Here is a 10483-nt window from a genome sequence, read left to right on the forward strand (position 1 = left end):
TCTCAACAAGATCTGCTTATGGGAGTCAACTTAAAATGAGGACACTATAGTTAAGATGGGCTCTGAATTAAAAAAAACAAACAAACCCCAGAGTTCAAGTATTGTAGTCATCCCAACAATTACTAAATTGATGAAAGATTAAGGGAAAGAATACTTATATTTGGACAAATCGGTTTTAATGGCAAGACTACAAACCCTTTTTTCCGAATCTTATCCTCTTATTTAAACAAATAAAACATAAAACTTGACAAAAAAGCAAACAATTCTCAATCATCCAATTTTGTGAAATATCCAGATGATCCCTTTCACTGGGTTTTGGTTTTTGTTTTTTTTTTTTTGAGGGGGAAGGTAAGGCAATTGGGTTTAAGTGACTTGCCCAAAGTCACAAAGCTAATAAGTGTGTTAAGTGTCTGAGGTTGGATTTGAACTCAGGTCCTCCTGACTCCAGGGCCGGTGCTCTACTCACTGTGCCACCTAGCTGCCCCTTTCACTGGGTTTTGAGGGGTTTTTTAGTCCAGGACAAAGATTCTTTGAATAGGGAACTCAGGGCTGCACCTCACCATACAAATCAACAACTTTTCTGTAATTTAAGAGTCTTACAGAAATGGCCTGGGGTTTTGAGAGGTTAAATTATAGTAATTCAAGTTAAGGAAGGCTTGATGATTAAGTAACTTGCCCAAGGTCAAACAGCTAGTATATGTCAGAGAAAGAACTTGAACACAGGTCATTTCAGAATCAGAGGCTGGCCCTTTATCCATCACAACAGAGTACAAAGGAAAGAGATTCAAATGTAACTGGAAAATATTTAACAAAATAAATCAAGATATAACAGACCGAAAAAATAATATTATGTGGTTTTTGAAGGCCCTTTTCTATGAGCTTGACACTACCGAAATATACCATGCTGCCCCCCATTCTACCTTTTTGACCCCCTTACTGAAACTGTTCATTGCTCATCATTACCTTCTTAAGAAGCCTGGGAAATAAATTCAAATCCATCACTTTTGCATTAATTAAAAAAAAAAAAACCAACACAAAATATGGGGGAGGCGGGGCACGTGCACGCATTATTTGTGCCCTCAATGATTATCAACAGAACCAAAGAACAAACACCAAAAAGTGATAAATGCAATAGTTTATACTTCAGATGAATGAAATATTCACATTTTTTTCTATCTGGTGCTGAAAAGAACACATGAACTGCCACATTTCCAAATCAATAAGATACTAATCAGGTAATTTTAAAGAACACCTTTGTTCAAATTCCAATAGAATATATGACATAGGATGAACTAAAAATACTATTTTTTTTTTGTAAATCTAAACATACAATAAAATACATTGATGACAATAATCAAAACATCACCATTAAGTGTCAGAACATAAACAACTTACTTTATATAATATCTTGCTCCTTCAAAAGTATATGCTTCTTCCCAACCAGTAGGCAAATCTAAAACACATATACAAAATTAATGTAATTTCAGTTAGAAAAAAAAAAATCCAGGTCAATATTCATTTTCATGATCACCTATTCTTACTTGTTAAATGAATTTCTAAACTGGGAAAATGTTTAATTGATAATGAAGGGGAACATTCTTGTTATTATTTGGCTGTTTTTCAATACTTCAAGACTTTGGGTTTCATCCATTAAGTGCAATGATTCTGATCACAACCCATGCTTGTCTTTGTAGTTTGTACTCCATGAGCTACCGTGGCCAAGAGTATTCATTACCTGATGGCCAAACTTCTGGTAACTAGTTTCTTCGAACTTAACTAGGCTGGGCCTCTTATGACAACACAGTCCCATCATCAGACACACAACAGACTGTATGTATATAATCAGGCTCCAATTTGGCTATTAATTTAGTAGTTTAAACAAGATATTGCGTCTACTTCATTCAACTAGAAGACTAGCCAAGGGATCAAAGTTAATTACCTGAACTAATTATGCTTTTAAATTTAAGTATGAAGGAGGATGACAGAGAAGGGACTCACCTAAATACCACTAGACTTAGATATATTTTTTAAAATGGTTTAGAAGAAGGTAGAGCACTGGCCTTGGGAGTCAGAAAGACCTGAGTTCAAATCTGGCCTCAGACACTTGACACACTTACTAGCTGTGTGACCTTGGGCAAGTCACTTAACCCCAATTGCCCTGCCTTCCCCCTTCCAAAAAAAAAAAAAACAACAACAAAAAACATAAACAAAAAAGAAAAAAGGTTCCCCATCAAATCCTACATGCCACTTTCCTTGAGTATATTAATCTCTACTTTTCTTATTTAAGTGCTATTTTAAATAAACGGGAGAACTTTTTGAGTACTATATTTAAAGATAAAGAAATCTGACACTATATAAATTTTAAAGCATATACTTCCTGTTTTTGACTTTTCCAGAGATGTAGACAATACTAATATAACTTAACATATTCAGGCAAACTATGGTAACATTATGTATGTATTACATGCTATTTGTTATTAACAACTGGTTGAGTTTTAATTTTAATCCCTTCATGACATAACAGACTGACCTAAGTCTAAAGCCAGTAGAGGAAAAGAAAATGACATGAGATACATATTTTTCTCTATATACGGATGTTATCAGATCTACTGGATAGATACAACAAGGGGGGGACCACACATAATCTTTAAAGCATGATTATGAGTCTCTGTCCCTCACACACACTCTGTTCCAATTTATAGTTCCCTGTACACAGCATTTCAACTACTACTTTGTGGAGACCTCCCTCCATGCCAAATTTACTTTTCTTCCTTACCACTACCTTTTACAATCCTTATCTTCTTAGCTAAGTTTAGCCTTCCACAAAAAAAGTCTTTCCTAATTTCTCCTTGTTTTAGCACACCTTCCCCACAGACACCACAAAATCAGTCTGTATATACCTTTAATGTATTTTCGAATTGACTTCCACATACACACTGCTTCCCACTCAATAAAATGTAAACCCTCTTGAGGTCAGGGTCTGGTTTTGCCTTTGTCTTGACCTTCCCATCACCTGACACACAGTGAGTGCTCAACAAATACCTGCTGAATTCAACAGAATAATAGAAACAAGCATCCGAAGAGGTAATTCCACCTTATTTTGGTGCTTCTTTAAATATCATACCATATTGTGTTTTATTAAATGAATTTATTAATATCCAAAATGAACTGATACGTGAGCACTGAAAGACAAGGACAAGACACACTAAAGTCATAGGCCAGCAGGGTCTTAAGTGTATTAGTCAGAAAACCTTAAATATTCAACCCTATCATGCCTGTTACTAACTTTCCCTTTCCCCCACTCTCTTCCTCCTCCATCTTTCTGCAAATTTAGAGATATTAGTCACTAAACTGAACACTATCACATTTCTTAAACGTTCTTCTTGGTGACAATTTATTTCAAATAATGAGAACTAATAAAAAACTAGAGAAGGAGGAATGCAAACTAAATTGTCTCCCACCTACAGCACATACTGTTCACGCTTTTGGAACTCTCTTATGATGGAGCCAGAAAGAAAACATGCAACATTTTCTAAGACAAACAAGTTTCACTAATGTAAACAAAGAATGACAAAGGAAAGCTGAAGCAGCATTTTTGCTACAGTTCTCCCATTCAACTTACACTCAGTATTTAAACAAACCACTGCCATGGACATATATCCCTGAGCTCCCTCTCCGAGCCCCCCACCCCCTCCCAAAGCAGACACTTGCCCACTTGCACTGCCGAGTCTCCAGGGGAATATCTGCTACCTCATTGCCACTGCTGGGGAATTTCAATCTAGATCTCCAGCATCTGCAGCTTGCAAATATCCTCCTCCAGCTCCAGAGGCTCACACCCGGGAGGAGGAGGAGGCAACAGCAGAGGTAGGAGAGAAATGGGCAAGCTTTTTTCAGCTATTCTGTCGCAGAAAAAAGCACAACTTCCCCCAATTCCTCTCCTCCTCCTCTTATCTGCAACCACCTATGCATAAATCCCACCTTTAAAGAGCAGATGGCATGACAACAGCATGGGAAGCAAGGAGTACGAACTCATTACCTCGGTTAAGGGGCACAGACAGCACTTGATAAAATGTTGGTCTGAGAACGAGTGAGAAGACAGTGGACTCAATGAGTATGGGTACTTGCCTGCAAGACGCAGGGTCAAGGTTCTAGGTTAAGTGGGGCTTCTGAACTATTAGGGCTCCCTGAAGGATGCTGAGCACCACGGGGGTGTGGGAGACAGGGGTCCAGGCAGAGATAGGGTAAGCTCTAAAGAAGGATATCATTTCTGAGCACTGACAAGAGGATAGGGGGCAGCAGTTAGAAGAGGTGTGTGTGAGACAGAGAAAGAGACAGAGAGAGAGACAGAAACAGAGACAGACAAGAGACAGAAAGAAAATGTGTGTGTTGGAGAGGAGGGTGGCGATGCTTAAGGGGTTTCAGATCCTAAGAATAGACACATAATCGGGTGGCGCTAAGCCAAGAGGACCACGCACCAAGTTCGGGGCACCTCCTGGATTACCCCTCTAACTGTATAGGGGTGGGGGCTCTCACCAGACCTCGCCTCCTCGTGGGGGAGTGGCTGCAGCTACTGTGCAGGTGGCTTAACAAGCCCCGGGCGGGGACGGCTAAGAGACAGGGGTACAGTTTCCTAGGAGGCGCGGGACGGGAAGAGGAGAGCTATATGCATATGCACACGCACGCACACACAGCCTGGTCTGAGGAAGTGGGGGTCAGGACTGAGCGGTTACCTGGGCTCTGCCTCCGATGCCCGGTGACCACGGCCTCTCCCGTGACGGGGTGCAGCCAGGTGGTGCTCTTCGCCTCCTCGCTGCAGGAAGGAAGACAGACGGGAAAGTGAGGGGGGCAGTAGGGGGGAGGGGAGGGGCGCTCCCTGCGGGGGGGTGGGGGCGCTCGTTCTCCTGTCTCCCCCCTCCTCTCCCTGCCTCCTCTTCCCCTCCAGTCGCCCCCCCTTCCCCTCCTATGCCCACCCTCTCCCCTCCGCCTCCTCCCGCCCTCCCGGGCTTTTTACTTGATGAAAAACACGCGGCCGCCTTTGGTGATCCCGTAAGTCCAGGTCGGGGGCAAAGAGCAGATCCACTCCAGGTTCAGATCCGCCGCCATGTCTGATCCCGAGCTGCCGCCGCCGCCGCCGCCTCCTTCTCCTGCGGCCCGTAGCGCAGGCGAGGGAGGGAGGGAAGGGGAAAGGAGGGAGGGAGACCCAGAGGGAGCGAGCACGGCCACGAGGCGCGCCCCCGGCACGCCGCCCCCTCCCGCTCCTCCTCCTCCAGCACCGCGCCCGGGAGCCGGGCCGGCGCTCCAGCTGGGGCTGAGCTGCGGCGGAGCCGGACCCAGGGCTGGGACCAGTCACCGCCCCCTGACGTCTCCCGTCTAGCGCCGGAGCCCTCCTGGCCACCCACCCCCTGGCCTTTTCCGGGGGAGGGGCGCAAGCCCGGCAGCCGCGCCCCCAGCTTGTCCACACCTCCTCCCTCCCACTCGGAATGTTCCGGGATCTATTGGGGGAAAGGAGGGAAAAAAAAAAAAGCTCCTGCCTGGATCCCGTGTCCCAGGGTCTGCCCTTCGGCTTCCTAGCCCTGGTGATTAGAGAGAAAGCAAGCCCACCGTGCCTGATGCTTTGCTATTTAAAAGCAGCCCCCCAAACACCCCTTTCGAGAGCCTGATGTTATTAACAGTTATTGGAAGGCCAAGGATTTTTGTTGGTTAAGTACAGCTTTTTCGTTTTAAAAAAAAAAAAAAAAGCTAGGAAAGCTTTGTATGTCTGTGCCAGACAATCAAAGGCTAGGTTAGCAACTGAATCTGTGAAAAGATGCGTAGTCTTGAGACTTAGAAGACAAGTTCCTTCCTCCTGGACTTTCCTTAAAGCTCCTTTACCTGGTTCGCTTTTTTTTAAATGGACCTTCCTTCTTTCCCAACAGCACAATGATTGCTTCTTTTTGACTCTGTCTATTCAGTGTACAATATTTGCAATTACCTGAGCTTCTTTGTCCCAAGCAAGAGATGACTCATTCCAACCGGCTGCACAGGGTTCAGTAATAATAGTGCCACTTGGTAGTCATAGGGCACGTTTCTTGCGACTACTTCACGGTACCTCAGAAGCATTTTTCCCATTCTTCACAATAGCTAAAGAAGGTGGATCATTTTACCTTGATTTAAAGAAACTACGACAAAAGCTTGGCTGGAGTCATATCCAGTACATGAGATGGAGCTCGATTGAAATCACGTGTTGCACTCTTTTTCATCTGCCTCAGTCCTTGTAATTTATGGTTCAGGATCTCAGCTCTGGGCACATAATGACCAAATTCAATCTTTGGGACGTCTCAACAATAGCAGTCTATAATACTTAGCCCCCATCTTGGGTAACCGCTGGGAACATGAGAAATTTGGCTCCTATTTCTCGTAGGACCCCACTCTCCAAGCTATTGCTCCCTTCTGCCTCTCTGGAAGCAGCCAGGCTAACCCAACCTTAACAAAGAACGGGTTTATTAAAAAACTAAGTAATAACCACAAGAGAATGTTTACAACCCCTTCTTCTTCAGGGAGTTCTCCTACCTCCAAGTCTTAGTGTCTTCTCTGCCCAAAACTTAGTCGAAGCCCACTTGTTCACAATCTAGCACTTGGATGTGCTTGCCTACTTGTCTCTGGAGTCCCTCAGCTTGTTCCTCTCTGAGGATCCTGTCCCTTCAGTACAGTCAACATCAGTTCTACGTCAGCAATCTAACTAATCCTAACAGGCTCTCGTTCCCCAGGGCTTCTTGTCCAGCAGCGCAGCTAATTTTGCCTGCTGGTTCCTTCTCCTCCTGGCCAAAAAAACCCTCACTGAGCACCCTGGAGCTCCATTTCTCTCCAGGGAAGGGCAATAACTGTTCCCTCAGCCAATTGGCAGGAAAAAATATGGTTTCCAAAAGGGAGACAGAGCAACAGCTCCTTTAACTGTTCAGGCAGGGGAAAACATTCTCCATCCTTTCAGTATCTCATTCGTAGGTCTGGGAGGGGAACCCTCAGCTGCTCATTGGGGAAAATATCTCCTGTATCAGCTTCATTAGGAAGCTTACTTTCCCCATGCTGCTACCTGTTAAACAACTCTTTCTTCTCCTGGCATGCAACAGTGGGAGAGGGAGAGGGAGGTTTTCACATGAACTTCCCATTACATTCTGTAGCAGAAAAGATTCTGTCCTTTCCATCATTGTTATAGATTTCTGTCCTCTTTTATATATACTGGAGGGAAAAAACCCATAAACTTTAGTTTTTCCTTTTTTTTTTTGTTCCTCTGAATTCTCTTTCATTTCAGTATTTTCTCTTACAGCAACTGTTTTTCAACATTTCATCTCCAGACCAGTCCAATGGGGAAAAATGGCTCTTTTTATTCGTCACTCAGTCAACATTTAGTAAGTGTCTATATGGGCTAAGCACTGGGGATACAAAAAGAGGCAAAAGACAGTTCCTGCCCTCCAGGAGTTCACAATCTAAAGGGGGAAGACAACATGCAAACAATTATCTACAAAACAGGCTGTATACAGGATAAATAGAAAAATAATTAAAAAGAGAAAAGGTACTGGAATTAAGAGGAGTTGGGGAAGGCTTCCTCCAGAAGGTGAGAATCAATGAATTGAAGAGAAAATAAGGTACATTGGAAAGTAAATCAGAAGCTTTGGGTTTGAATCCTGGCTCTGCCATTGTTGCGTGCTCGACCTTGGGCAAATCATTTACCCTCTTTAGACTTCAGTTTCCTCTTTAAAAAAGAGAAAGATCTGGATGTAGGATAGAGGAAGAAGAGGAGAGTAGCTGGTGATTCTCTTCTCAGGGCTACTGAGGCAGCTATAATAACAAGAAAGAGATATTTTCTTCCTGGGGAATTTATCCAAGATATGCTAGAGAACCCCTCAAGACCTATCGAAATCGGTGACAACAGCCTACTTCACCTTAAAAAGCTGATGAGAATGTATTTTCCAAGTATCTTGCAATCTAAATGGGTATTAAACTAATAAAGATAAGGGAGAGACAAGACTGCCTGTATTGTTATTGTTTGTCCTTTGTTCTCAAAAAAGGACCACAGCATCAGGAAAGTGATGTCATGACTTGCAAGTGAATTGGATTTAAGTGAGAGAGGGCAAAGTTACTAGCCTCACACTCTCCTCCAGAACCATCTGGGTCCAGTGGCAAGATACAGATCAGGATGACTGGAGATGGCCTCCAGATTGCCTAGAGGTCCCCAAGTTAGATACAACAGAGAGAAGCCAAATGCATAAGCATTAACCCAGAAATTCACAAGAGACAAAATCCAAGAAAGGAGCCAGTAGTAACACCCATGGCCTCAAGTGTCTATACACAAATATCCAAAGTTTAGGCAATAAGCATGAGGAACTAGAGGACATAATGAAAGATGGGGGGAGGAGACAGAATTTGACCTCAATACGGGAAGACTTGGTGGAATGAAACCCATGACTGGACTGTGGCTCTGGTTGGATATACTTTATTCAAAAGAAAAAGGATCAAAAAAGTGGAGGGAGGGGAAGTTAGCATTAGATCTTAAGATATTATGTCATGAAGGTGGCTAGGTGGCACAGTGGATATGGCACCAGCCCTGGTCAGGAAGACCTGAGTTGAAATTTGACCTTGGAAGCTTACTAGCTATGTGACCCCAGGCAAGTCACTTAATCCTGATTGCCTCGAAAAAAAAAACACAAAGATACAATGTTATATAAGGAAATTCAGGAGCAACACAGAGGTGGAGGAGAGGGTGGCACATGAGAGAATCTGATTGAAGGTCAATGGAAGAAACACAAGTGATTTTATCTTTGGACAGAAAGAAGAAATTGATAAGGAGTTTGCAAAACAAATTCCAACTCTGGCATAATATAACAGCGATGGGGGATTTCAGTTGCCCAGAAATCTGGAAGTGTCTGTCTACCAAAAGCAAAGCAGCTAATAACTTTTTTTTTTTTGGTGAGGCATTCCGGGTTAAGTGACTTGCCTGGGGTTCATACAGCTAGTAAGTATCATGTGTTTGAGGCCAGATTTGCAGCTAATAACTGTTAAACTTGCCTTAGTGGTAATTTCATCCTTCAGTAGGTAAAAGAACCAATGAAGGGAAATTCTATTGTAGATCTGATTGACCCTAACAGAGAGGGACTGAGGTACAAATGATGGGAATCTTGGGGGATGTGACCGTTCCCTCCTAGAATTTGTAATAGAGACAAAGAGAAAATATGGACATAACCTGACCTGAAGTTTGAGGAAAGTAGATTTCAGGGAGTTCAAAGGAGATAGTATCCGATAACTAAGATGCTTCAGGTGAAGTCAGCTCAGTAGAAATGGGACTTGCTCAAGAATGAAATTCTGAAGACACGAAAGAAAACTATTCCAGTGAAGAAGTAAAAAGGGGAGTCAGAACCAAACATCTTATATTTTTTAAGAGAAATGTATGGGAGATGGAAATCAAAGCTGGGTTAACAGAAAGACTATGAGAGGACACTCTAATGAGCTGAGGCTAGCAAGTGAAGGTAAGGATAACAAAAAGGGATTAAAAAAAAGTTAAATTAGGAGAAAAAGAAGTATCAAAGAAAGAATAATTAGAGTAGATGATCTATCAGTCAGTGAATAAACTTTTATTAAGTGCCTACTAGCGCCAAGTACTGTTCTTAACTCTGAGAATACCAGCATGAAAAAGAAAGACGATCCTTAACCTAAAGAAGCTTACAATCTAAGGGGAAGGGGAAGACAACTCACCAAAGGAAGCCTAAAAGGTGAGGAGGGGATGGAGTGATGAGAACTGTCAATAGAGAGTTTTGTTTCTGTTTTCTCTACATAAAGGAATGCCTTTAACAATAGAACAAAAATGACAACCAGGGAGTTGATTCTGAAGATAAAAAGATTGCAAGAGAACATCTGAGTAGCCTTGATAAATTCAAGTCAGTTGGCCAAGATGAAATGAATCTTTGGGTCCCCAAAGAACTGGCAGATGTGAGAGCTGAGCCTCTGTCATTGATATGTGAAAGATCATGGAAAATGGAGAGATAACACAAAATTGGAGAATAAATGTTGCGATTTTCAGAAAAGAGAACAGTCTGCCAATTGTATTTCTAGGAATACAATTCCTTTGATTCCTGGGAAGATTCTAGAATGGCTCATTAAAGAGATGGTAAATCTCTTGGTAAATATCAGTTAAAAAGCATTTATTAAATATATATGTATGTGTGAATATATATAGGTATACATATGTATTTATATAAGATTAAGGGAGATTAGGAAAGAATTCTTGCAGAAATTTGGATGTTAGCTGAGATTCGAAAGAAGCCAGCAAAACCAGGAAGAGAGAGGAAGAGTAAGAGAGTTCCAAGCATGGGAGATAGCCAGGAAAAATGCGTAGAATTGGTAGATATAGTGTCTACTCAAGAAAGAGCAAGAAGACTATTGTCATTGGATCTCAGAGTGTATGGAAGAAAATAATATATAAGAAGATTGGAAAGGTAGGAAGCAGCCAGTT

At 42.4% G+C, this 10483-nt stretch overlaps 1 protein-coding gene across 9 annotated transcripts in view; it reads right to left on the reverse strand.

Annotated features, from left to right (window-relative positions):
- The window catches only part of PLEKHA5 (pleckstrin homology domain containing A5), a 196476-nt gene extending 191164 nt beyond the window's left edge, over positions 1–5312 (reverse strand). For 5 of the 9 annotated variants that reach the window (XM_036758859.1, XM_036758853.1, XM_036758852.1 and 2 more), the window contains exons 1-3: positions 5012–5312; positions 4731–4810; positions 1396–1453 (exon numbers count right to left, since the gene is read on the reverse strand). In XM_036758859.1, the coding sequence (XP_036614754.1) occupies positions 1396–1453; positions 4731–4810; positions 5012–5103 (230 nt within the window). In that variant the 5' untranslated portion in view covers positions 5104–5312. The remainder of the gene's footprint in view (positions 1–1395; positions 1454–4730; positions 4811–5011) is intronic. The other 4 variants (XM_036758858.1, XM_036758857.1, XM_036758855.1 and 1 more) reach the window with 2 other exon arrangements.
- Positions 5313–10483: the final 5171 nt, after the last annotated feature.

The sequence above is a fragment of the Trichosurus vulpecula genome, chromosome 5 (genome assembly GCF_011100635.1).
Source record: "Trichosurus vulpecula isolate mTriVul1 chromosome 5, mTriVul1.pri, whole genome shotgun sequence".
Lineage (NCBI taxonomy): Eukaryota > Metazoa > Chordata > Mammalia > Diprotodontia > Phalangeridae > Trichosurus > Trichosurus vulpecula.